A 25,613-nucleotide genomic window follows, 5' to 3' on the forward strand; every position below is an offset into this window, starting at 1 on the left:
CTTGCCCTCATAGAGCATACATTTCAAAGAGCAGGGTATGTGTTCAATACATATTTGTTAAGTGAATACTAATATTATTTTTGTCTGGAGGTAAATATTAAAAAGAGACAATATCATATTGTGAATTTTAAAATTTTATTCATTTTTTTGCTACAAACTAGTAGTACTTATTTAAAAATATTTTAAAATTTATACTCAAAGGATATGTTATAGCTTACATCCAGAGAAGACAATCAAAAAATATTTTTTGATTTATTATGTGCTTAGTACCGAAGAGCTCCTAAATCTGCACATTGTTGGCATTAATAAGATTAGAGTTGATTTCTTGCTAATAATTATTATAGAACACTGAAGAAAATTTCAACCATTATAATAAGTAACAGTATAATTTTATATTTCACAAAGGACAGTGATCATGTGTAACAACAGCCTCACTTATAAATTATACTTACTTCAGTGTTGTATTTTGATGCTGTTTATTTTCCCTTTCTCTTCTTCCAAATAACTAATAAGGTACAAACTGCTTCCAGTTGGCAATCCAAACAAAAGAAGAATCATGGCTAACTGTCTAGTTGCTAATGTTTGTACAAGGCAAATTGCAAACTCTGAGTATGGTTCAACTTCACCAAAAGGGGTAAAGTTGCTCCCTCTGACCACCTTATTCCATGAAAAAAGTGTACTCTGACTCCTAAAATAGATTTTTAAAATTCAATACAAAGAGTCAACAACTATCAAAATTTCCAACACTGATTTTTCTAATACCCAGAAATACCCAATTAGCAGTTGAGACTAATTTGAAAAATTCAATAATGTTAAGTGTAAATTATTATTGTTAGTAAAAATAACCAATCTCATGATTCCAGATCATGTTTATATTTAAGGTATAAATATGACTGATTTTTAGAATAAAAAAATAATGAAGAACATCTCCATTATATATCTTTGTTCCCAAGAAACGTTTCCAGATCTATGAAATAACAGAGAGTAATGTCAGCATACCTTTCATTTCAAAGGCCAAAAAAAGTAGTAAGTAGTAAGTAGTAAGATCATTTCTATTGAATTTTATATTTGTATCAATTAATGAGTTAATCATTTAATTAACTTCTGTTAATCACTTCTTTTTCTAAATACCGATCAGTTGATTTAATCTCGTCCATATGAATGGGTCTCTTCTGGTGGATCAATGCGATAAAGAAGCTCTGCAGGTGAGAAGTAGCCCAGATATTCTACTATATCTGGGGTAGTGTCATAATGGTAGTGTCCACCTTCTCCATGATGACTGAAAAAGTGAGTGTGCTCCAATCGCAAATCAAATCCCTAGGATGACACACGAGCTATCTGTTAATATTCAAGTTATTCTGGATACAATTTATTGGGACAGGAGATCTTTTTTTATGTTAGCTTTTATATTTTATTGTTTAAGTAGGTAATACATTCACAAGATACAAAATTCAAAGGATGCAAAAGGATATATTCAGTAAAATATACCTTTCCATCTCCTGCCTTTACCTGACTCACTTCCTTTCCTTGCAGGCAACCAATGTAAGTTTCATCTATATCCTTCCAGAAAGATTGACTTTTTGTTTTTTTACTCAAATGGTAGCACTCTGTACATCCTGCGCTGCATTTTGCTTTTCATTTAACAATATAGCTTTGAGATCTTTGTATATCGGATCATAAAAGAACTTCTTTATTCTTTTATACCTATATGGTATTCTGCTGTATGTACATACCACTTTCCAACTAACATTTAGATTATTTGAATTCTTCTGCTACTATGGCAATGCTACCATGAGTAATCTTTTAACAATCATTTTATACACTTATGCAAATTTTCAAGGATAAATTCCTAGACATGTAATCGATCATTGGATCAAAAGATATCACTGGCCAGGATTTTAGTAGATATTTGCTTTGAATTGGTCTGTATTATAATATTTTTTCTAATGTATAATATTAGAATATAATGAACAGGTAATAAAATGGTAAGCCTGAATCTTGTTGCGATTCTACTATTTAGTAACATGACTTTTGGTATTATTTAAAATGCCTGGGTCTTCATTTCTTCAAAGTTAAAATCTGCTCTGCCTGACTCATAGGGTCATTAGCTGCCTGCTCTCTTACTACTCAGAATAATTCTAGAGACTATCCTAATTCTTAACACAAAAAGTGCCTGGTTGTAAAAGAATATTCTAAATATTGAGCATTATCATTGTGATATACTGCAATATAAAAGGTAGACATAGACTTACTGGGTCTTTGGAGACAAAAACTGGCAGACAAATCAAAGGAGCCTTCATCTCATAAAAATTCAACCATTTATTCACCTCTTCCTCAGAGTTCAATGGGCAGGAAGAAAATTCTGCAGGCTACAATAAAAGATCATCGAACAGATGAACATACTGAATATATTTGAGAATTAAAATTTTATATTAAGTTAAAAACTTTAAGCCTTCTTATATATTCCATTGACTATTTTTGGCATCAAAAGAAGTTATACACTCTAGTTTTCAAAAGGATCACCAATCAATGTGTATACACTAAAACATGCATGAATAAACAAAAGAAATGTCTATTACTATATTTTTATTCTTTGTAGCCAGTTTTCCTGTGACTATGCCTTCATTATAATCTTAAATGTCCTCCTATACTTATTCAAGTACACAATAATTTATTAACTATAATTACCATGATGTACATTAGATTTCTAGAACTTACGCATAACTGAAAGTTGGTACCTTTTGACCAACATCTCTCCATTTCTCTTACTATTACTTCCAAATCCCTGACAACCACCACTCTACTCTGTATCTCTAATTTGGACTTTTTTTAGATTATAAAAGCTGGTATCAGACAATATTCATCTTTCTGTGCCTGACTTATTTCACTTAGTATAAGTTCATCCACGTTATTGCAAATGTCAGGATTTCCTTCTTTTTTAAGCCTGAATAAATCTGTATATATCTATATCACAGATAGATAGGTACATGGATAGATAGGTAATCACAATTTCTTTATTAATCCATTGATGGACACTTAGTTCGTTTCCATAACTTGGCTATTGTGAATAGCACTGCAGTAAACATAGGAGTGCAGGTATCTCTTCAGGATATTGATTTCATTTCCTTTGGATATATACCCAGAAGTAGAATTGCTGGATCATATGGTAGCTATTTATTTAAATTTTTTGAGGACCTTTCATACTGTTTTCCATAGTGGTTGTACAATCCTATAATTTCATAGTTACAAATAAATTTATAATTTTGTTATAAATCATTTGGAAAAATAATTAGTTTCACAAATGTATTTCTTTGCAGGATCACTTGGCTTGCGATTTAAAATAATCAGCATGAAAAAATATTAAAACAATAAATTTTCTAATGACTTTATTGATTAAAAAAAAAGGAAATTAAGTTGTAATCACTTTTACTATGCATTCATTCACCCACCAAAAATTATTTTAAAGGAATGCCCTGGGCCTGTCTTTATATAGTATTCCATCCTTAATATCTTATAAACTTGTTATATTTAGCCCATAGATTATAATTTTCATGAGTTCTTTTACCCAAACCACAACTATCCTAATAGTAAAGTCTATGTATGGGATTCTGGCAATAAAATAATAATCCTTTTAGCATGTTTAATGCTCACATTGATCTTGATCCTAAAAACAAGGAAAGTTGAAAGTTCTAATATATTAACATGAAAAAGACTCTAGATGTTATTGCATAATATAATTTATAGTACTGTTTGTCATTTAAATTTTAAAGTAATACAATCTAGTAAAAGGATTTGTTCAGGTTGTCTTTAAAAGTAGAATTCTCAATGCATATTAAAAAAAAAATCCATAGGGCCTTAAAAATATGAACACACCCACACATGCATGCATTCACACACCCACAATCCCTTACCATAACGTGCGTCTTCACTTTTCCCTTCTGAATTATGAAAGTACCTCCCATCCCTACAGCCTTATCTCCATAATGTTTTTCAAGAGTCTGTCTCATACAAGTCACGAAGTTAAGTTTTCCAGTTCTTCTTTTGGCTTTCACCTCAATGACCTATAGAGGACATTAATATGCATACTGTTGTTCTAAGTTGCAAAATTTAATGTAAATAACTACCAAAGTGAAACATACAATCTAATGCCATCAAACAAATATTCACTAGTTTGCTTAGCGACCCCAAATAGGTGAAGTACCTGAATCTTCTGTAAGTCTTGATCAATAATATATATATATGAGTTTATATGATGTTCTGTAATAAGTCTTATTTATGGACTGAGAGTTATAGCTAAATCCTACACTGAACTCTAGAGATTCTTATTATATGTCAAGGTGGTCAAAGGCTGAGAATTCCCTAGCTTAAAGGGTATTGCTTACTGAGTATTATTCTTAACCTCAGTTTTAAATGAGACTTTAGTACTTTCTGAATCTTTCATAACTGGGTTACTTAACTGCAGGGGAGGTGAAAATTATTACATTTTCTCACTTTAAAATTATGAACTCAGGTTACCTCGAGTTTATCAGGTATTTTTATTTTACTACCTCATTTCTCAAAGTAGCCTACTTTATAAAATCTGAAAGTTCTCACAACTGCTAAAACTGAAATCATCTTTTTGGGTACTAATAGGAAGTAAATCTGAAGTGAGGCATTAATGTTTCTTACCTCCTTCTTGCTATAATTTTTTTGCTGACATCATTTCTATCTAGTTCAATTAATTTCTGATCAGTCAGGAATGAACAAATTGCAAATACACTAACCATATAGGTAGATATTATATTAGCTACATGGTTCATCTGTTTAAGTCATTCTCCACATGAATATCCTGTTATCTTTTAGTTCCTCAGAAAAAAAGAGTATTGCTAAACATTAGACTTAACTTTAGTTTTAAATGTTACCTTCACTCTGCCTGTATCTTTCATAACTGGGTTATTTAAAGAGCTTTGACTTAGGTACTTTGGATTTTCTTTAGAAAACTACATTTGTGGCAATAAAAGTTCAAAATTTTAGCTGAGTACTTTTGAAGAACCCTATGTTTTTATGAACAAAATCACCTTTCCATGTTGGCCCTCACTGGCAAAAAGATTAGCCAGTAATGCAAACCCAAAATCACGATATTTCTCACTGTATTTCTCTAGTAGGCATCCTCCATCTGCAGGGTTAACACGGGCAAAGTAACTTCCATTCACAGGAGATTTGTGTTCACTTTCTGTTTGAACAATTGGCATAAACTGAAAAGTAAATAAGATAATTAGTCAATCCTAGTATTTCTATGCAAACAGAATATTTTGAATAATGTGACAGAACTTTATTAGACTTTAAGACAATTTTATTTAAAGACATAAGAAAACACGAAATACGAAATAATTTTCGATTTGAAAAATGTTGAAGGTTTACAAATATCAAAAAATTGAAAATATTGTTTACAGTATTTCTTATAGTTTTCTATAACATTGTAAAATTTGCTTTAAAATGTCTAATTTTAAACTTTTTTCTATCTTGAATCCTAGGCAAATTATATTAATGATTCTGCAAAATAACTTGTATGGTTATTGACTAACAGTCACTTCTATAAAGGTGGTTGAGAGAATTGGAAGACCAAGGAGGTCATTCATTCTTTATTCATGAGATGTGAAGAAACAGTGATATTTTTATGTTGGAATTATATTGACATACACAGTAATAGATATTATCTTCTGTAAATAATCATTATACTCCTGGGGTAAGTTCCCACTGTTTGGTGTGAAAGGGGTGGGATTTGATTAGATCATTAAATATTCCATTCATCTTCTGATTGAAAGCTGCCCTTGTATCAAAGGCAAAGATTTATGGAGAAGCTAAAAATCCTCTGATGTATAAGGATTAAAAATTTTCACAGTTTGTTCAAGGTCCTCAGTAGACCACAGTAGGACCTGAGAATCATCTAAGACTGAGTGTATGCCCTAAAAAATACTGGAAAATAGAGGTTAGTGCTCCATTACAGTTGCCATAGTTCAAATTTGTATCAAACAGTATCAAATCCAGAGAGACATGACATCAACTACTTAGAATTCATTCAGAAAGTAGGATTCTGATAGGGAAATAAAAGGAAAAAGGCAAATTAAATATGAAATCAATAAAATAAAGTAAAATAATTATACATGTGCTGACCTCAGCATTGAACCCAAGAGTCTGAAATGGGCCTGCTCCCGCTCCAAGAATAAAGGCTCCTGGAAGCTTGATTTCTTTTGCAATCTTATTTAGATCATAAACCTATATAAAAGGAAAAATATTTAAATCATAACATATAAATTACTTGGTTTACTTTTTATTACTAAGTCCAATAACACTTTCTTGCCACACTGGTCAGTAGATCTGATAATAAGAGGAGGAATCAACCCAATCTCTACAATCTTCATGTGAATGTGAAAAGTAAAAGTACACTTACTTTTTTTTTATTTACAACAGGCAATAAGTAAGGCACGCCTCCTATTTCTGCAATTCTAGTTTTCCCACAGATGCCTAAAAAAAAAAGCCATCTTAAAAATAGGTAAACATCTAACTTAAGTACTATAAAATGCCAGAAGACACTTATTAAGAGTATATAACTTCTGTTCTCATAGTTTTACAAATAATAGGGGTTGGAAGATGTAAGTAGCTAGGATCCATGTCCTATTCTAACTACCTGTGACTGATACTGTCATAGCCAAGCACGATTTGATACAGTTGGTAGCATAAAGATAATAGGAAGTTGATGATAGGGCAAGGGCTAGAATTGGGGCCAAAGTTTGGATTGGATGAGGTTTCTATAATTTCTAGTCTATAATTATTTCTTTAAAAATCTGTTTCTTTGGGGGTGTAGAGGAGTTTAGCCAAAATTGTATTTTAAGTTAAAATACTTCGCTGTGGTAGAATATAACATTGGTTTTTTTAGAAATCCGTATTGGGAAATCCTCTTGTCAAAGTTGTTTTTTCCTAAGGTTTTTTTTTTTTTTTATAAAACTAACAAGTAATTAAAGGTAACTTCAGATGCGAGGAACTTTTCACTTACATTTTTAATTAATATCACAGGCACAGCTAGACACAATTTGGGAGAGGGCATTATTTTTAATGTAGAGTGGAAAATAATTACCTTTTGTTTGAGAAAAAGTAGTCTTGTCAGTTTCATACTAACATCATTACACAGCAAAGTAGATATAATTGCTCTATTTCTTCAGCTATGCAGAGGGTAGATGTACAAAATTCTTTTAGGTCCTATTTATAATTAGGGATTTTGAAAATGTTTTATATTGGATCAGTAGAAATTACACATAGATAAGACTTTCTCATAAGTGACAGTAACACTGGAATTTAAAGAAACCACTGGAAGACTATTTGAGTAGTCTGGGAAAAAGACAAGTAATGAGCTAAAAATGGTGACTTGTAGAGATGGAGAAGAGGAAATTAAGAAAAAGAACAACGAAAGAATAGCAACTATGGTGAAGTAGAGTTAAATTTTAGACATGTTGACCTTGTTATCCTTAGCATATATGGGTGGAGATGTCCTGCAGATAGCTGGAATTCCTGATCTATAGCTAAGAAAAAAAGAGATCTAGGTGAGGTATACAGATTTCAAATTTGTTGCATCCAAATAGTAATTAAAACCTCAGGAGTAGGTGGAAAAACCCAGAGAGATTGTACAGAATAAGAGGCGGCTGAGGAAAGAATTCTGAAAAACATCAAAATTTAAGAGCCCAATAGAAAGAAAGAAATCAGGAAAAATGAAGGGAGAAAAAACAGAGAGGAACGGCACCAAGGAAGAAGAGGCAAAAGAAGAAAGACAGGAGAACCAAGGGGAGAGTTAGGATGTCAGGCAGCAATGGCCAAACAGTACGAAATATGTAGAGATCAGGTAATACTAGTAAATACAGCGGGTCACTGGGCATTTGAGCAAGACCAGTTTATGTAGAAGTGCCTAACTATGTTTATGAAAGGTCATACATATATACATATACATTCTGGTTTCCCTAGTATTTCAATTTAAAGACTCAAAAATTATTGACCAGAAAACTCTTTTTCAAAGTATAACCCTTTGTATGACAGAAATAAGCGTTCACATTTTTTCTGTTTCCTTGTACCCTCTGTTTTCTGATTTTTATTTTATTGTAACCACTGAATTATTTTTAATTAGGGAGAGTATGTTACTCTTATAATTGGAAGAAACATGGTTATAAAAAAGCATTTGCTAAATGCTTTCAAGGTGTGAAGAGGAACTGCCATCTGGTACACGAAATTTCTAGAATTTAGAGGTCTAGTTAAAATCAAAGGCTTTAAACTGGAAAGACCACCAAAAGAACATCTAACCCCTCCCCATCCCCGTGAAGCCCAGGTACATTGATTAGCTTACCCAGGGCAATAAAATGAGTGACAGAGAAAGAACTAGAACCTAGAACTTTCATGTAAAACTACTCTTTAACAAAGATGTCAATTATATAATAAAAGAGTGAATGAGTGTGAGTGTTTATCTACAAATTTTGGACTTTAGAAGCAGACCTAGATTTGTATCTTCATGATTCACACACTAAACTTACTTAGCCTCTCTGAGTTTCAGTTTTCATATCTATAAACAGGGGCTATTTACCTTGCAATGTTATTTTAAAAAATAAGACATCAAATATAGGTATCATACTGTTTGACAAATTATATTTACTCAACCAATATTAATTTCCCTTTAATAATTAATTATTCCTTTCACTCTAAACATTGCCTGGATGATCACGTGGCAAATTGTTGAAAAGATATAAGCATTTAATAGATGATTCAAATACAAGGCTTTTAGATCCCTTCACATCTTGAATAAGTAAAAACATAAAATAAGTTTACATAACAATCACTTGAGCAATTACAAAACAAAACTCATGTAATATCAAGGCTTCTAGTCTATTGCACAATATTTTTCCCACAAGGATACAAAAATGACATTTGACCAATATAAGAAAACAGTGAACACAGAAATTAAGTACAATTTAACTTAAGAGTTGGGACAATATTCTTTATTTGTAGATAATTTAATATAGTCCTTAAAAATAATTCTGGTTTCAGAAAAAGATTAGAACTGAAAAACAAAAGCCAACTGCAAAAATTGCTTACCTTTTACAGGAAAGGTAAATGGCTCCTTTGTCAAATCAGGGCAATCAACTACAGAGACCTGGACGTCAGCAAAGTTATCCTTTAGCCCCTTCTGCAGAACTAATTAAACAGGAAAAACGGTTATTTAACATCAGGTAAAAATCTGTCAGTACATAGCAAATCTTCCCTCAACATTTCTGTTTCATATTTCCAACCTAAACTTTTGTAATTAAAAGAGAGGGAACTGGTGTTATTAATATAATTTGACATTAGACACAGAATCACAAGATATATAGACTAAGACACATAAATATTAGTATTTATATCATTGTAATTATAAACCACTAAAGATAAACACTGCACTCAGTGAAAACTACCTTTCTTTTGGGGAGAGGATTACAAATACCTATTTAAATGTAAATATTTAAAGTGATAGAAAGTAATTGATTACATGCAACAACTTCCTTTAACCTTACAGACAAAATGTTGAGCAAAAGAGTATATACTATATGATTTCACTTCTATGTATTTCAAAAACAGGCAGCTATTCTAATCTAAGGTGACAGAAGTCGGAACAGTGGCTACCTCTCGCAGTATAGATATTGACTGGGAAAGTGCATGAAGGAGCCTTCTAGGATGCTGGAAATATTTTATACTTTATCTGGATGACAGTGACGTGTGTATAAATACGTTAACATTCATCAAGCTGTACACTTGAGATTATCCTACTTTACTATCGATATAACAATAAAAAAGTGAAAAAGCAAACATGTCTCAAAGTTATAAATCTAAGAGCAACATATTTTTAAGGATAAAAGTTCTTATAAAAATTCTCTGACAGTAGTGTCAACTATTAGTTTGTCTTGTAGGATATCTAAAAACATGAAATTATCCAAAATCTAGTTTTAGCTGTCCTGTCATTATCAGGGAATATAGAATGACTGATAAAAAAAAATCCAAGAAAAGAATAAGTAGCAATACAAATTGTTTATGAGCTGCCATTCAATTTAGGAAAAAATGGGAAGGTTGTAAAAGAGTCATAACCAAGACATGAGTACACTTCTTGACTTAAGCATTATCAGGAAGACAGACGAACTACCAGGACAGATACACTTTGAGAAGTAAGGGAAGGTTTTATAGTTACTATCAGAAATAGAATCTAAAGGCTTTCATACAAATGTTAGTATTCTGATAGGCTATATAGTTTGAGTTAGTACTATTCCTGGCTTCATCTTCCTATTTTTCTTCTTTTTTTAATTTCCCCTCCTAATTAGTCTTGTGAAGCTACCTTAAATTCTTGTTTGAACAAGGTGAAATACATAAAAATATACAGAGAAATATAAGCAAGTTCACTGGCAGTCTAGCATATCAAGAGAAAGGGAAAATGTATATGGGAATATGATAAATACACCACAGTAGATTATATATTTAAAAATATCGTAACCGGTTAACAATAAAGCAAAATTGTGCACCCTGGCATCACGCATGATTTAAATCTTGGATTCCTATATTTTCATTCTGTAAAGTTAGTACTATTACACAAATGATTTCTTAGCATATATTTATTTTTCAGTTTTTTCCTTAGAATAAATAAAAAAATTCAAAGTTAGTCTATGGCCATGCCATCCTGAACAAGCCCGAGCCTGTCTGACCTTGGAAGCTAAGCAGGGTTGGGCCTGGTTAGTATTTGGATGGGAGACCACGTAGGAAGACCAGGTGCTGAAGGCGTAAAAAATAAAAAATAAGGGAATATAAGCTGACACGGTCCCTGCAATCTATAAAATAATTAATAAGTAAATAAATAACTCAAAATTAGCATCATATTTACCTCCAGCAAGCTCCTCTAGACTTGGCACATGAAAAGAATACTCAGCACAGGCCATTTTCTTTCTTCTTTAGGTGCAAGACTGTACAAATAAAGCTACTGTAGGTTAATTATTACAGGAGTTCGACGTGCACAAAACGTGAACAGTTGTTGCTATGGAGATGAACATTAGAGTTCATATCCAAAGAAGGCTAAAGGGATTAAAGTTCTTACGGTGTAAGCAGAAAAAAAAGAAAGAGAAGGCAAAAGGGCATTGGTTTCTGTCTTCACAGAAAAGCAACCACAATTTATAGTATTTAACATTTCAGGTGAGAAAATGCCTAGGTAATCTCTTTTAATACTTAAGCCTTATTTTTTTGTTTTTATTTTTTCAATTCATTAAAATTTTATTAGTAATTTTACACCTATGCTTATAAATGAAATTGATTTTAAATGGGCATATTTAAATCCTATTTTGTTCCTTTTTAAATTTTTTATTTTTTTATTCAATTACAGTTGACATTCGATATTATTACATATTAATTTCAGGGTTTCAAGTGTGTAGCATAGTGGTTACACAGTTATACAATTTTGAAGTGATCCCCCTGATTAGTACCCACCTGGCACTATACATAGTTATTACAATGTTATTGTTATATTCCCTATGCTGTACTTCATATCTCTGTGTCTATTTTGTAATTGCTAATTTATACTTCTTAATCTTTTCTCCTTTTTCACCCAGCTCCCAAACCCCTCTCCCATCTGGCAACCATCAGTTTGTTCTCTGTATCTTGGAGTATGTTTTCATTTTATTTTGTTTATTTTGTTCTTCAGATTCCACTTATGTTCATATGGTATTTGTCTAATACTGATATTTTAAATAGTTGACATTTAAAATAGACAACAGGAAATTGCAAACCAAGAGGCCACATAGTCCATTAGTATTATATCTGAACCGAACATGGAATTTTCTAATGATTGGTCTAAGGAATATACTGAGGCAAAAAGCAGTTAACAGTATAGGACACTCAGGTACTTTTATAATAAATGATTTGTGTATTCTAGTCTGTATTTGACATTTAGGCTGACAATTAAATGTTTCTTAGACTTAACAAAAGAAAATTTAAATTACTAAGAGAAATGGAAACTTCTATATGATTAGGTTTAACAATCCAAATTACTTTCATTTACAAATAAACATATTTTCCTGGTAAGCAGCTTTAATGTTCAATTATTCTGATAACCTAAACAATTATAATTTGATATTTAAAAAATGTATGCTAAGTATATTTTACAATAAGTAGGCATGTACACACAGAAATTAGTATCTTGCCTTATGTTCACAGGACAGCGTGCACAAGCAGAGGGAGATAAAATGAAGACAAAGAGAAAAAAAAAAAAAAAGTAATGCGAAGGGCAGGGAATCCTCCTCTGGGCCATTTGCAAAGAGGAATAAAAGCAAAACTCCTGAGGGTGTCTCTAAGAGCTCTGCTGGAGTTCTTATTAAAATTGTTAATGAAAAACTTCATTAATCTGAAGTCTTTGGTACATGGCTACTTAGTATACGATGAAAAAATTCTTTCAAAAAAAGTTTCTTTTTAACTTTTCCAAAGATTCACAGGTTTCCTAGAAACTGGGTTTTTAGTTTTGAGGATAATTTCAAACAATACATCCCCCACAACCATGCTATTGCATACATTTAGGACCTGACATTTACTTTGGTACTTTATACATATCAAGTTGGTATTTGATAATCTGGTTTCCCAAATAAAATATAAACTGTTGATAATAGGCCTTAAGTCCTATATAATCATAATTCAGTTATCTCAAACATTTTTTAATTGAATAATCTATCATTGTTCAGGAATTAGACATTTTAACTTTTTTTTTTTGAAATTTCAGATGGACAGAAAATACATACGAATAATTTCTGTACACTCTACACCTAGATTTTCCAAGTGTTAACATCTTATATTTTTGTTCACAAACCAGCAAGTACTAATGAAGAACATGGTAAAATTTGCTCAATGAATACCAGATTCATTTATAATAAGGATAATAAAAGCACTCCAGGTATGTCTGTTTACATTAGAAATAATAAAGATTCAAGTTTACATTCAAATACAATCCTAATTTTATACCATTTGCTATCTTTAAAAGAAGGTCATTTTTTTTTTTTTCTTTCCCCACCAAAATAGAAACAAAATCTAACCCTGGGAGGCTATAGCCTGAATAATTGGTTTAGATATATAGAACTCCAGGCAGGCCAGCAGCCCAGAAGGCAGTGTGGTAGGTAGTGTATGTATAAGTGTGTTTAAGTGGGAGGGAGGAGGCTGGAGTAATGAGAGAACAGGATTATAAAGGTTCCACTATAAACTCAGAGTGGTCCCAAGAGGACAGCTTTGGGCACACAATATTTACCCTTCAGATTCCATTGCTGGGAATCAGTTGCCCAGTAGTGGGGTACAGAGAAGGGAAAAATAGAAAGAGGAGGCAGTTGGATAGGCATAGCTGCAGAAAGAACACCTAAAGGGATAACCAACTATGGCAACCAAGCTGATAACTATTAATTGCATATTACGTAGCAGACACTACGTTCAGGCACTTTAGAGACATTCTCTCAAGCCTCTCACAACAACATAGATATTATCCTCATTTCATAAAAGAGGAAATCAGCTATAGAGAATACATTATTGACTTGAGAACACCATTAAGTGGCAGAAAAAGAATTCAAACCACATCTAGCCCAGCATAAAGCCAGAACTCATCACATTCAATGTGGATTCACTTGTGAAGGAATGAGACATCTCATTTCACATTAGGGAAGAATTTGTAGAGCAATCTTACAGCACCTGTGATCATGTTTGCTTTGCTTTTTCCCCTAGACTGTGATCTCTGAAGATAAGATTGTTTCTCATATTTGTCTTCTGTTAAAGAACAAAAATCAACCAAGTAAATGTGAGGATCTAATTAGCTTTATTAAGTGATTCGTTAATTAGGCAGCATCCCATCCAGTAAGTAGATGGGCCATCCCATGGAAGGTTTTTATAGGAAGAAGGATATGTCAAGCAAATTATTAGTAAAAGAAAAGATTCTTTTTAGGCCAGGTCATCTTTTTTTAAGCTAGGAAATGGCAGGGGTTTTATCAAGTAGATTACCTCACTAGTTTTAATCAAGATATTCTGAACTGTTTGGCTTAAAATTCTACTCCTGGGTGAGGGTGAAACTGCAATTAGGTTAGTTATTAAGTTTTGATTTGGTGACTGGGCTTAGCAAAAGTGACTCCATTCTGTCCAGTTGTTTCTTTTTATTAACATTTCAAAGTACTTAGCAAACAATTGGCACTAGTTTAGCCTTAATTATTTATGGAATATTTACAATACACCAGACTCGAGGCTCTGGGATAGGCCTGGCTTCATGGGTGTGCAACTAGTGTAGTTACTCAAGGCCATATGCTCAAAATAGAACTTGGTTTAATGCTCTGCTGTTACTATCTTGAAAATCTTAATTTTATATTTGAACTTTTGTTTAAGACCAGTAGGACTGGAGCAAGGAATGAGAGGAGAGGCACAATACACACGATGACCACCATTCCTAACTACATCCATATAACATAAAGTATTTGTGAAGCCATGAACATGGCACTGAATAAGACATATGATGCCTGGAGCTTATGATATTTCATAGACGAAAATGCCCACAGGATTAGACATTTTATGCATAGAATTGTTCAATATTTAAAGCAAAATTGAAGAAAACAGAAAACTTCTATGTCCAATCCTGAGATGACATTAACTATAAACTAAGATTAGACAGCTTTACTAGTTTATCATATAATATAAGAGGTATGAAAGTGGACAAATCAAACCAGCTCATTCCTTTTTGTAACTACTTTGGGGAAGAAACCCACTAAAACTAAACTAGTTTAAACAGTTCCATCTAAACACTCAATTACTGTTCAGGGACCTATGGGAGGGTGCGGGGGGGGGGGACAGAAAAAATTTTATATCACGATATATTAATGAACTTCTGAAAGGCTGACCTTCGGTTTGGAGTGAAAGAGTTAGATAACATAAGCCCAAATATGGAGAGAGGAATTGAGTGTCCAAAGAAGTAACATTGGCTTACATAAAAGTTACATTTTTTGAGTGACGGTTAAAGCATGATCCTTTTACAATTTAACACAGAAGAGATTTTTTTTTTTTTAATTTTTTTCTGGTGACCGGTTAATGAAATTCAGTAAGTTTCAGGTGTACAATTTAACAGTAAGGCATGTATATTATTGCATTGTGTATTCACCTCCTATTGTTAGATTTCTTTCTGTCACCACATATTTGACCCCTTTTACCTCATCTACCTCCCTCCTCCCACAGAAGAGATTTCGGAAGACAAAAGTAGACATACTATGACAAAACACGCCCGCCCCCGCCTCAACTTAGTGAGAGACCACCGGAAACAAATCAGGCTGAGCGGGTGTTTCACCGCAGTTCACATCTATTCCGTTCACTCGATCCCACAATTTCTTTTTGTCTTTTGCATACATTTTCTTGGCTATTCTACTTACCTAATCGGTTAGGGAAGCCTGCACCTGAGTCCTTTGCCCTGTCGACCTCGCCTCCTCTGTGTTAAGAAATTCAGACTCCGCCCACTTTTAGTCGCTCCTCCCTTCGCGGCGATCAAGATAGCACCGCCTTCCCCGCTCCCTTTCTTTCCTGAGTTGTTATCGCGAGATTTCGGCCCCACTATTAGCTGTGTAGTGCGTTTGGCCTGTCCTTTTCTTCCGCCCAGTGATAGAGGTAGGCTGTTCTCGGCGTGTGGGAGCGCAGAGGTTGGGAGGTTGGGAGGTTGGGAGGTTGCGAGCGTGCAGGTTACATACTTCCTAGGCCTGGGTAAGCGGCAGCGAGTACGCAGTTGAGCCCGGCACTGAGCCGACGCTTGTTGGTGCTAGCCGCCTTTCACCCTGGATGAGAAAGAGGGCATGCCGCCCGGGCCCAGTGCGTCAGGGAGGGGTTGCTCGTCTAGCTTTTCCCCGGGCCTTCTTGGGAGGATCGAGCCGAGGAATTCAGGCCCTTAAGGATGGAGGGCTCACGGTTGTTGTGGGCTTGGTGTCGAGACATTGGATTGCGGTCCACATAAATGCGATTATAGTGTGTGCGTGATCCACTGTGTCTGGGTTGTAGATATTGAAATTTATATAGACAAGTACAGGTTTTTTGAGTTGATAAGTGCCAGGTAACAATTACGCCTTTTCCATGCATGGAAAGCTTAGGTGCTTTTTGGAGACACTTGCCCCAAGGTCACACGTGGTGGTTGAGAGGTATTGTTAGCAGTGAGCGCTGGTTAAGAGCACTACCCGTCCATGTGGCCTCATCACAGAATCCCAGAATAGGAAGCGACATTTGTGGTAGGAATGCTTTCCAAAGTTTTCAAAAGTGGTTTTTGAGTTAACTCGACTTGATTCTGATAATGTTCTAATCAAAAAATCTAACTTCAGGAATACCAGCAGCAAATGGATTCAATTTTGTTGCATTTCGTTTTTGAGCATTTATTCCATGACTTAGATTTTGCATTTAAACACAGTAGAACCATGAAATTACTTCGTGGATCTATTGGACATTTTGCAAATCTAGAAACTGTATGACCGCATTGATTTCTTGTATTTGAAATATTTTGCTATTCTAAGATTTCGTTTCATCTTTACTTGTTTGTCATTCCCAAGTATGAACAATACAAAAGTGGAACGGTGATGGAGCCCTGATAACGGAGATTCAACAGTAAGTTAAGGTGGCATCTTTTTAAAAATCATTTTGCCCAAACAACTGTAAAATCTTCAAAGGAGATTTTTTAAAAGGAAGACAAAGGGCACTGTTGTTACATTCTGTTAGACTTTCATTGAAAATTTTGAGAATTCATGACTTTTAATACCCATAAAGGCAAAGAGTAATATGCCATAAAAAGGAGTTTCGCAGTAATTTTGATGAATCAGTATGAGTGGGAAGAGACCATAAATAAAAACCCCAGGCCGGGAGTGTAAAATGGTGAGTTAGGTTTAGATAGAAAATTGTGATTTTTTTTTCTGGGTACACTGAGGCCACACCCTGCCTCCTGGCTTTGTATGTAAAAGTTTTTTCTAAGGGTTCCCATTTGCTCTTGAAAAATGGTTTTTTGGGCCATTAACTGTACATTAGTAATTGCCCATTACAATTTGGCTAATGAAATTATATTTTACTCTTAATGGAAAGATATTTGATATTTCTCTTAAGAATGACTACTTTTCTAGACTTGTTTCATTGGATAGCTTTAGAGGCACAACTGAAAGACAATTTGAATAAAATTTCTAGATTTTGGAGTATATCTGAAGTAGTTCCTACATGAAAATGATTTTGCTTTGATTTTACATATTATGGGTTACTCTGACTACATCAAATTTTATATTACTTGGATACTAGCTATGCTGGTATTTGTTCAGAGAAATTACATATTTAGTGTCTTTTGTATTGCAGAAATTTGGTTAAAGAAAAGTGACAAAATAATTTTAAGAGGGACCTGAAGAATACAAATCAGGAATGGATTCTCTCCACTATGTAACAGCATCTGATTCAGCTATGGAAATCGAAAATCAAAGGTAAGTGCATTTTTTATATCAACAGCAACCACCAGTCTTTTACGGGGAAACACTGGATTCCATGATAATGTTTACTGTATTTAAATTACCAGGAAAGTATCAATCATTGTAGATGAGTTTTCAAAGTATTTTCCAAGAATGGGGGAGGAAAAGAAAAACCTGTTTTACAGACCTTTAAAGTTTACCTGCTTGTACAGTTAACAGTGGAATTTACTTAACCTGAAGAAACGAGTATATTCTCTGGGCCAACTTGATACCTTTTCCTAACTAAATCACCCTAATTTCATAACAAGAAAATGGACATCAGTGGGGCATCTTGCTTAAAAATCAGCTTGTTCTGATATTCCATTATCAAGGATGCTGGTTTATGCATGTGATGAAGGTATCCTTACCTCATCCATTAATTTCACTGGGAAATCAAACCAGCATTTCTAATATATTCACACAAAATGTCTACTAGGCAACTCTTGTTTTATTTAGAGGTAGCTTTGTATAAAGGGGAGCCTCTAGCAGTGAATAAGACTACCTGTATGGAACTTGTATTTACTTCGGAAGATTAATATTTGGTGAACACAATGGCATTTTTGGCTATCTTGGGTAGAGTGGTCAGAACTAAGTGGTGAACTAGTACTGAGCCTATCTTTTTAAAAATTATTCTTAGCTTGTTTTCCTGCTTTGGTGAAATAAAAGTACTGGTAAACAGCATTCTGTTACAGTAAGAGGATGCTATTGTTTCCCCCCCTTTTTTTTCCCCTAGTGATAACTCTTCCTCTGGTAGCAGCTTATTTAAAACTCAGTGTGTTCCTTACTCACCTGAAAAGAGGCAAAGAAACCCTATTAGAAAATTTGTTCATTCGCCTGAAAGAGTTCAAGCGAGAGATTCATCTAGTGACTCATCTTTTGAACCAAGACCATTGACTTTAAAAGCTATTTTTGAAAGATTGAAGAAAAAGAAACGTAAAAAGAGAAAGTATAAGCCAACAGGAAGACCCAGGGGAAGACCAAAAGGAAAGAAAAACACTAAAAAGTCACAAATAAATGAACAATTTAAAGATAGACGGCCTGGGTTCCCATTTTTAGAATCAGAGAATGGAAGAAAACCATTACCTTGGAGAAAAATTTTAACTTTTGAGGTGAGTCAGTTTTTAATATATATGGATATACCATAGTTGAAGTGCCTAACATGATTTGTTGGTCATTTATAGAATTTAGCTGTACCTGACTTGTTGCCACTCAAAAACCACCCCATCCTTCACCCTAAACTTCATTTGGGCTTATGGGAGGAATCTTCACTGATATATTCAGTGACTATATCTGTATGTGAAGTGCTCCAAGGCTGTTTAGATAAAATTTCTTGATCTCATCCTCAGGTTTTTAACATCCCTAAAACCCAAATGATTCTCAGTTGTAATCTAGATCAAACCCACACCTGCCTTTCATGTTCAGTGAATTTGGTGTAGATGTCATTACCTTACAGATACTGAGTATTCAGTTTCTAACAGAATTGCCTAGTAAATACCCTGATATTTGTCAGTATGCTCTCAAATATCCAAATTAATGTTTGTAGTGAATTTATAATCCTTTGATATAGAATCTGATTTACTTGAAGGGATTAGTACTCATTAGCTTTTTGTTTTAATGTGATTATAAAACATTAGAAATTTCTCTCTGCATTTAAGTGTCTTTAGTAATTTCCAAACAACACAAAATTTGTGCTTCATTTTTCTTGGTACCAACTTAAGTTTGCTAACTAGCTAGGTAGCAGTGAATTCTTTTTTACAGCCAGCATTACACATATATTAATGTTACCTGTGAGCCATTTATGGCAAAAGTTAAATCAAGATCACCAAGAGTTCTTGGTAAGGGGATCCTTGCCATTTTGGAACACAGACACCTGCTGAGTGGAGAAAATTTTACTTTATAAAGCCATGACCTAAAATTGTGGTGTTTTTGACATATAGCAAGCAGTGGCAAGAGGATTTTTCAACTACCTTGAAAAACTGAAGTATGAATACCACCTGAAGGAATCCTTGAAACAGATGAATGTTGGTGAAGATTTAGAAAAAGAAGACCTTGATAGTCGTAGATATAAATTCTTGGATGATGATGGATCTATCTCTCCTATTGAAGAGTCAGTGTAAGTTTAATCATGTGAATTAATTTTAGTCATAGATCTTAACAGATGTTTTTAACTTTTAATTGCTTCATATTATGCTATCAGCTTTTTTATACTTAGACTTAATTGATGTGAGCACAGAATCAATAGGCCTTATGGGTTATTACAGTTGAGCTCTGTTTAGTACATGACATTCATTTTGGGGTGTCATGACAACATAATTCAGTAGTATGTCATGACAGTATACTAATTGGGTTATAGATTCTGTCATCTGACTGATGGTATATTTAATGTTACAGAGGAGAGGATGAGATTGCAACAAATCTTGACCAGGATGATGAATGTGATATTAAATTGGTGGTAAGTGACTTTTTTTATCTTAGATAATTTTGGAAGGGCGGCAGTTGATGCAGGAGAAATTTTTTTATCCATTAGTTATTCTTAAAGTCTTTAATTTTTGAAAGGTTAAATGCTTTTAGTGCAGGAAATGCAAGGATCATGATTTCATAGTTGATGAGAACATGGACTTTAAAATAGTGTTAAGTTTTAATATGTAGTATTACTACTAGAATATCATGAGAAAATAAAGAAGTTAACTTGAGTGTTTAAAATGTAGCTAGATGTAGTCTCCAGGTTATTTAAAGTAACCGAGAGCTCAGTTATGTGTAATTACTGAAGGAATAAAGTTTTAGTTATTGCTTAATCTTCATATTTTTATGCAGGAGGATAATTCTTTCATAATAAATTCTGAATTACCAAAGAAGATGAATGTATATTTAGACCAAGAACATAATAAAGAAGCCGCTTTGTTGAAAAAGAGAGTATCAAAATTAAAAAACATTGGACAGAAGACAGAATGGCCTGAAAAGGAGATAGGAATATGAATGTCAAACAGGTAAAAATAGAGAAAAAAACTTTACAGAAGGAAAGTAAAGATAATGTGCCTATATATGTCAGTGCAGTGATTTAAAAAAAAATAAAAAACACTGAAGGAGAAAATAAAGAGCCTTTGAACATATTGTGACAAAAACTGCTAAAGAATAAAAATTATCCGAACAAGAAAAAAATTTTTTAAATGGTAAAATTATGTATGTACAAAAACATGAGGCTTTCATAGAAATAATCACTTGCTAATAAATGGGGTCCTACTGTTTTTGCCTGTACTTATTTTATTTCAGGGCAAGAAAGCTTAAACACATCATTTGAGCATTGAATCAAAGTAGAGATTATATTCCTAAAAAGAATTGTACAGCAATCATTAATGACTGACAACCAACCACCTTCTTAGGATCTCTGAAACCTCCTACTATATTTTTATCACTTTTTTTTTTTTTCAGACAGGTGACCTTTATTGTCAAATGTTTAGTACTGTAATAAGAATTTAACAGATTTCTTAAGTGCATGTAATATTTCAACTATCATTTGTCACCACTGTATATTGATTATTTCACTATATATGCTGCATTTTAGGATAGCACTTGTGTGTGGTTTTGTTTAATTTGTGGACAAAGACTTATAGACAGGTGCGAAAAATAAATCCTCTTTTGCAACCCAGAACTCATCATTCAGTATGAGTTTTGATACATATAAGAAGGAACATGATACCTAAAACAAATTCAAGTGAAAGGGTATAAGTAAACATAAAGCTTGGTTCCAGAACTGTGGAGTTGATCATTGGAAAGCATAGGATATAAGGGAAATCTCAGCTACATTGGATTAGTACTCTAATTTTAATGTTGATGAAACAAGATGGCTTCTTCTTTTATTAGGGTTTTATTTTGAGAACGCAATGCCTGGACTTAAAGGTATGTCTTAAACTTTAGGTGACTTTTTTGATCAGATTTGTTTAAATGTAGCAAATTATAATCTAAACTTCCAGAGTTTTCATTATTAAAAGACATCTTGCCAACTTTTAATTAGTTTATGAGATACCACAAAATTAATCTTAGTCGCATATTTTATAGTGATACTATGTCAGCTTCACTTTACTTGCAAGACAGGGTCTCAAAACTAAGTTAGGCTATAGTAATAACCAGAATCTTGGATATCCCTACTCGAGCATATATAATATTTTTAATACCTAATACATATTGAGGTAGATCTAATATTGTAATGTTAGAAATGACTACATAGGACATAAGATTCTTAAGTAGGCAAAAATTCAGTTAATCTAAAATTATTGCTGTACCTTTTGGAATTTCATAGACAAAACATTGCAGTATTGTGGTATTAAAGTTCATAAAAATCAAGGCTTCAATTTATACATGGAAATCTTTTGAAATATTTATAGTAACTTGGCACTTTTCGTTTTTGTTGTCAGTATACTCTAAGCAGTATTATTAGTCTTTCTGATTAATTTATGAATGATTATTTTAAATAGAATGTTTGACTTTGCACAATTTGAACTCATTAAAAAGGCTGGAGCAGATCACAGTTCTAATAATTGTCTTCCATGTGTAAATAATGATTGAGGTCTATCCCGATGGGGCTTTTTCTGTAGACCTACATCGTTGGAAACGCCTCATAGAGTAAATATGTGCTTTCCTTTCCTCACAGAACTATGTGTTAGATCTGTGGGAAGGAACTACATGACAGCTGCTAAAACTGAAAGGTGTAATAGTTAATTTTTTTTTTAATTTTAGGTATTGATATATACCAATGATCCTGTACTATTCTAGGGTGTGATAGCTTAGGTAAGTTTTAATTGGTGACAGTGTAATCTTGTGGTGCCACTGCAGTTCAGATGATGAATTTAACTGTTCAACTGCTGAGTGATACAGATATGAACTAAAACTTAATTCTGACAGAGCTGAATAAAGCTCTTCATAGGTTTTAGTTTTTAATCACACACTTGTCAGTCTTTTAACTTGGTATTTTTTCTGTAGGAGTGAATATGATTTGAACTTAATTATGTTTAGAGGTAAGTGTAATATTTAATGTCTATTGAAATTTATTAAGGATTCAAAGTCCTGAAAAAAATGTAAATTGAGTACCATTAAGTCCTCACTTAACATTATTAATAGGTTCTATAACTTTAGGTAGATGTATAAGGAAGCCAGTTTTACCATAGGCTGATTGATATAAATAAGAGATAAGTTCCCATGGTATCTCATTGTCGTTAAAGAATTGAACTAAAGGATGTTATGTGAGGACCTTTTGTACAGGATTCCATTATTGTTGTGACTAGTAATTATTTAGGTATAAAACAGAATTGTCAAGATTTTAGCAAGAGTATTTTCAATAATAATTATATACAGAATAGGAAAAAAAGACTGTGCCTAGGGCTACCAAATAAAAGTGCCATTTTGCACTTTTATTAAGCTGACAATATGATATGGTTTATCCTAATAATGTATACTTGGATACATTAAAGTAGCAAAGGAATTAAAATTTTGAGCAACTGTGACCTTCATTTCTAGTGCAAAGAGAAAAAACATGACTAGGTTTATAGTGTATAATGCAGTTAATGTGGTTGCCTCACTGAAATGACAGGAATTAAAGGTCAAATTATGTCAAAATGAACTTAAAATTTTTAGAGATTTGTGAAAGTAAGTTTTCTCAGATCATAGCATTGCATACTTGAAGTAGATAGAGGTGTTTACAGTTCAGGCACAATTGCACTGCATGGTATCTGCATTCAGCAGTTTTTTCCTGCTGGGTGTTCAAAGGACAGTGCGATATAAATTCAGTATCTGGCATCGTTGGTTTTCTTGTCTTCATGCATGTTAAACCTGGTATTTTTATTGATACAGTATTCCTATAGTTTTCTTCTACTGTTCAGTTTGACATAATCTTCATTCAGTAGGAGCTAATGCTTGTCTTTTTTTTAGGGTGTCTGAAAATGAGAACTAAGCATATCCATCTACTGTGACCCTAATCATGTAAGGCTTTCTATTTCTGTTGCTTCTTGGAGCTTCTTTCCTTTATTGCTAGCATGTCAGCAGAAACTTCTATACAGATGTAGAAGCCTTTTGTTTTGCATAGTGTACATGTAAGCTTGAGAGAAACTTCTTAAAAGCCTCATTCTAGATGAAAATGGGCACTAGGCACTGTTCTTCATAGTGTCCAGAAATAATTAATGTGGCTATATTGAGACACAGGTTATGCTTCCATCACAGTAAGTTTATTGCAGTGATGACAATGAGACCTGTAACATTCTTTGCTAGGCTCAATGAGTAAAAGCTGGATATAATACTTAGAAACAGTTAAGGAATAATATAGTTTAGATAATTTGCCAAAATAGCAATGTATTTATAATTTTAACTTCTTAGGGCCCTGGAGTAAACTGAAGAGTTTGGGTCCCAGAGACTACAGGTAACATTTTAATTTATTCCCTCATTCCTAGATTAAACTTCTCCCTTATAAAACATTAAATGTCCTTGCATTTAATTAATTCTTACAGCAGCCCTTTCTGGTGGTTTATGATCACAAAAAAGATTAGATGTTAAATATGCCACCATGTGTTCGTGCTGTTCACCAGCATGATGTTATGATGATGGGCAAAATGTTCAACTGCTCTGAATGAGCTGAATGAAAATAGCCTTTCTGAACATCTAAAATATATGCTACATTTTAAAACATGAAAGCACTAAGATAAAAGTTCCTTGAAACAAGTGTTTCCGAATAGCTGCCTTTGTAGTTAAAGATAAGGGAATATTTCATATAGGTTCAGTTATGAATGGAAATGGATTAAGGCTTATTTCAAAATGTTTCTCCCCAACATTTAAATTAACTGGATTGAAAATGTGCTTATCCCAACCATTTACAGCTTTGACTCTGGAATTTTTAATATATGCTAGTAGAACCGGGTTTCGGTATACTTTGGGACCTAATCAACCTCATTTTGAATAATTTAGTCCAATATGAACTTTAAAATCTTTCTCCATAGGCGAGTTTTTGAAGTATATCTATATTGAAGTGGAGATCAAAGAAACCTAACTAAAAGAATTGTGGCAAGTAATTTGTCTTTTTCTTATCACACCAAATTATTTGTCAGAGTATAATGGTCATTACCAAGGCTTTTAGAATGCAGTTTCTCATTTGCCGTGGACATGACCACAAAACATTTTTCCCACTGGGTTTTCTTTCTGCTACGCTGTGAGCATTCAGCCTATTGGGAACATCTTATTAACCCTTGTTTTATTTCCATTGTCTAGATCAGCACTGTCCAATATATATAATATATAACAGCTGTATGTGATTCCTAATAGCCATTGGTAATCAGCAAGATTTCAACAGTAGCCATACCAAGTGGTTATTATATTGAATAATGAATGCCTAGATTTAGAGTCATGCAGCTGTCCTTTGTATAGTTAATTTCTTTTGGGTTGCTAATGACCAGATAGTTTGTGATCATATGATCATCTCTATTCCTGTTATGCAGGACTGACATGACAACTGGATTAAGAAAAACTTATTTTTTAAAGGTATGTACACATTAGAATAATTTATGGGTCATTTCAAAGAGAGCTTACAGGACAAAAACCAGGAGCTCTTAACGCTGTGACCAAAGATTGAAGTTCTCCGTAGGATGTAATAGTCACTTGATAGTGCTATGTTTTCCTGAGGAGATATAAGATTTAGATGTGGGAAAGTAAATAAATGTCTCCCAAGTTTAACCAATGCCTACTCTCTTTCTTAGGGATTGAGACTCAAGAAGAACTGAGGCAGAAGAATGGGGAATTCCTTAAATAAAAATTTATTTTAAATAATTTGTACCTATCTATATTACACATAATAAAACCTTTATACTTTTCGTACAAACTCAGCATATATTTTTGGCTCGAAGTTTCTCTAGTGTTTTCTGTGGAAGAAATAAGAATAGTTAGCAGTTAACAGTTGTATTATACCTTTGACATGAAAAGTTGTATGGGGCCCCTGCTTACCTTATGAAATTCTTTTGCCCTTGCTCTGTTTTGGGCATAAGCATCTTGCTTTGCTTTCTCATCTAACTGATTGTATAATCTGTAAGACATTTA

At 33.3% G+C, this 25,613-nt stretch overlaps 3 protein-coding genes, 8 non-coding genes and 1 pseudogene across 24 annotated transcripts in view; 10 read left to right on the forward strand and 2 right to left on the reverse strand.

The window, feature by feature from the left end:
* Positions 1 to 239: 239 nt before the first annotated feature.
* Positions 240 to 15,559, reverse strand: CUNH11orf54 (chromosome unknown C11orf54 homolog). 4 transcript variants are annotated; one of them, XM_016158683.2, is made up of 9 exons: positions 15,459 to 15,559; positions 10,919 to 10,997; positions 9,112 to 9,210; positions 6,431 to 6,504; positions 6,154 to 6,255; positions 5,058 to 5,234; positions 3,912 to 4,061; positions 2,253 to 2,369; positions 240 to 1,317 (listed from the first exon to the last, which is right to left on the reverse strand). In XM_016158683.2, exons 2-9 carry the CDS (start codon positions 10,971 to 10,973, stop codon positions 1,144 to 1,146), a joined length of 948 nt encoding a protein of 315 aa, XP_016014169.1. In that variant the 5' UTR covers positions 10,974 to 10,997; positions 15,459 to 15,559; the 3' UTR covers positions 240 to 1,143. The 4 variants fall into 4 exon arrangements, with proteins under 4 accessions (XP_016014169.1, XP_016014171.1, XP_016014172.1 ...); XM_016158685.2 differs by having other exon boundaries at positions 10,919 to 11,011; positions 15,459 to 15,503; XM_016158686.2 differs by lacking the exon at positions 15,459 to 15,559 and adding an exon at positions 12,228 to 12,246.
* Positions 10,700 to 10,818, forward strand: LOC118603608 (annotated as a pseudogene).
* Positions 15,560 to 15,618: 59 nt separating the features above from the next.
* On the forward strand, positions 15,619 to 25,405 carry TAF1D (TATA-box binding protein associated factor, RNA polymerase I subunit D). 7 transcript variants are annotated; one of them, XM_036221479.1, is made up of 14 exons: positions 15,731 to 16,668; positions 17,398 to 17,519; positions 18,277 to 18,652; positions 19,481 to 19,656; positions 19,935 to 19,995; positions 20,358 to 20,530; positions 21,405 to 21,440; positions 22,278 to 22,328; positions 22,521 to 22,555; positions 23,466 to 23,516; positions 23,907 to 23,949; positions 24,524 to 24,591; positions 25,019 to 25,061; positions 25,277 to 25,405. In XM_036221479.1, the coding sequence occupies exons 2-6, from the start codon at positions 17,461 to 17,463 to the stop codon at positions 20,517 to 20,519; spliced, it is 834 nt and encodes a 277-aa protein (XP_036077372.1). In that variant the 5' UTR covers positions 15,731 to 16,668; positions 17,398 to 17,460; the 3' UTR covers positions 20,520 to 20,530; positions 21,405 to 21,440; positions 22,278 to 22,328; positions 22,521 to 22,555; positions 23,466 to 23,516; positions 23,907 to 23,949; positions 24,524 to 24,591; positions 25,019 to 25,061; positions 25,277 to 25,405. The 7 variants fall into 7 exon arrangements, with proteins under 7 accessions (XP_016014174.2, XP_036077372.1, XP_036077375.1 ...); XM_016158688.2 differs by adding an exon at positions 15,619 to 15,690 and having other exon boundaries at positions 16,614 to 16,668; positions 20,358 to 22,328; positions 25,277 to 25,402; XM_036221482.1 differs by lacking the exon at positions 22,521 to 22,555.
* LOC118603315 lies at positions 21,109 to 21,236 on the forward strand. The gene has a single exon (XR_004951189.1). It is a non-coding gene; the product is annotated as a small nucleolar RNA SNORA40 (small nucleolar RNA).
* On the forward strand, positions 22,102 to 22,232 carry LOC118603309. The gene has a single exon (XR_004951184.1). It is a non-coding gene; the product is annotated as a small nucleolar RNA SNORA18 (small nucleolar RNA).
* LOC118603322 lies at positions 22,373 to 22,444 on the forward strand. The gene has a single exon (XR_004951194.1). It is a non-coding gene; the product is annotated as a small nucleolar RNA SNORD5 (small nucleolar RNA).
* Positions 23,252 to 23,389, forward strand: LOC118603301. The gene has a single exon (XR_004951176.1). It is a non-coding gene; the product is annotated as a small nucleolar RNA SNORA8 (small nucleolar RNA).
* Positions 23,652 to 23,793, forward strand: LOC118603303. Its single transcript, XR_004951178.1, has one exon. It is a non-coding gene; the product is annotated as a small nucleolar RNA SNORA1 (small nucleolar RNA).
* Positions 24,118 to 24,190, forward strand: LOC118603300. Its single transcript, XR_004951175.1, has one exon. It is a non-coding gene; the product is annotated as a small nucleolar RNA Z40 (small nucleolar RNA).
* Positions 24,639 to 24,760, forward strand: LOC118603308. Its single transcript, XR_004951183.1, has one exon. It is a non-coding gene; the product is annotated as a small nucleolar RNA SNORA32 (small nucleolar RNA).
* Positions 25,087 to 25,213, forward strand: LOC118603302. The gene has a single exon (XR_004951177.1). It is a non-coding gene; the product is annotated as a small nucleolar RNA SNORA25 (small nucleolar RNA).
* Positions 25,318 to 25,613, reverse strand: part of CEP295 (centrosomal protein 295) — a 50,277-nt gene continuing 49,981 nt past the window's right edge. For 4 of the 5 annotated variants that reach the window (XM_036221476.1, XM_016158673.2, XM_016158675.2 and 1 more), the window contains one exon: positions 25,318 to 25,599. In XM_036221476.1, coding sequence (XP_036077369.1) covers positions 25,479 to 25,599 — 121 coding nt within the window. In that variant the 3' untranslated portion in view covers positions 25,318 to 25,478. The remainder of the gene's footprint in view (positions 25,600 to 25,613) is intronic. The other variant, XM_016158674.2, reaches the window with a different exon arrangement.

Source organism: Rousettus aegyptiacus, unplaced genomic scaffold (genome assembly GCF_014176215.1).
Source record: "Rousettus aegyptiacus isolate mRouAeg1 unplaced genomic scaffold, mRouAeg1.p scaffold_m13_p_5, whole genome shotgun sequence".
Taxonomy (NCBI): Eukaryota; Metazoa; Chordata; class Mammalia; order Chiroptera; family Pteropodidae; genus Rousettus; species Rousettus aegyptiacus.

Bases quoted from the DNA above. Each gene is read 5' to 3' on its own strand.
- TAF1D (XM_016158688.2), top strand. From the start codon at position 17,461: ATGGATTCTCTCCACTATGTAACAGCATCTGATTCAGCTATGGAAATC. The intron at 19,657-19,934 runs GTAAGTTTAATC...TTAATGTTACAG, and splicing joins TCTCCTATTGAAGAGTCAGT to AGGAGAGGATGAGATTGCAA. The intron at 19,996-20,357 runs GTAAGTGACTTT...ATTTTTATGCAG, and splicing joins AATGTGATATTAAATTGGTG to GAGGATAATTCTTTCATAAT.
- CUNH11orf54 (XM_016158683.2), bottom strand. From the start codon at position 10,973: ATGGCCTGTGCTGAGTATTCTTTTCATGTGCCAAGTCTAGAGGAGCTT. The intron at 6,256-6,430 runs GTAAGTGTACTT...CCTTTTATATAG, and splicing joins CTGTTGTAAATAAAAAAAAA to GTTTATGATCTAAATAAGAT. The intron at 1,318-2,252 runs GTAAGTCTATGT...GTGTCATCCTAG, and splicing joins TTTTTGTCTCCAAAGACCCA to GGATTTGATTTGCGATTGGA.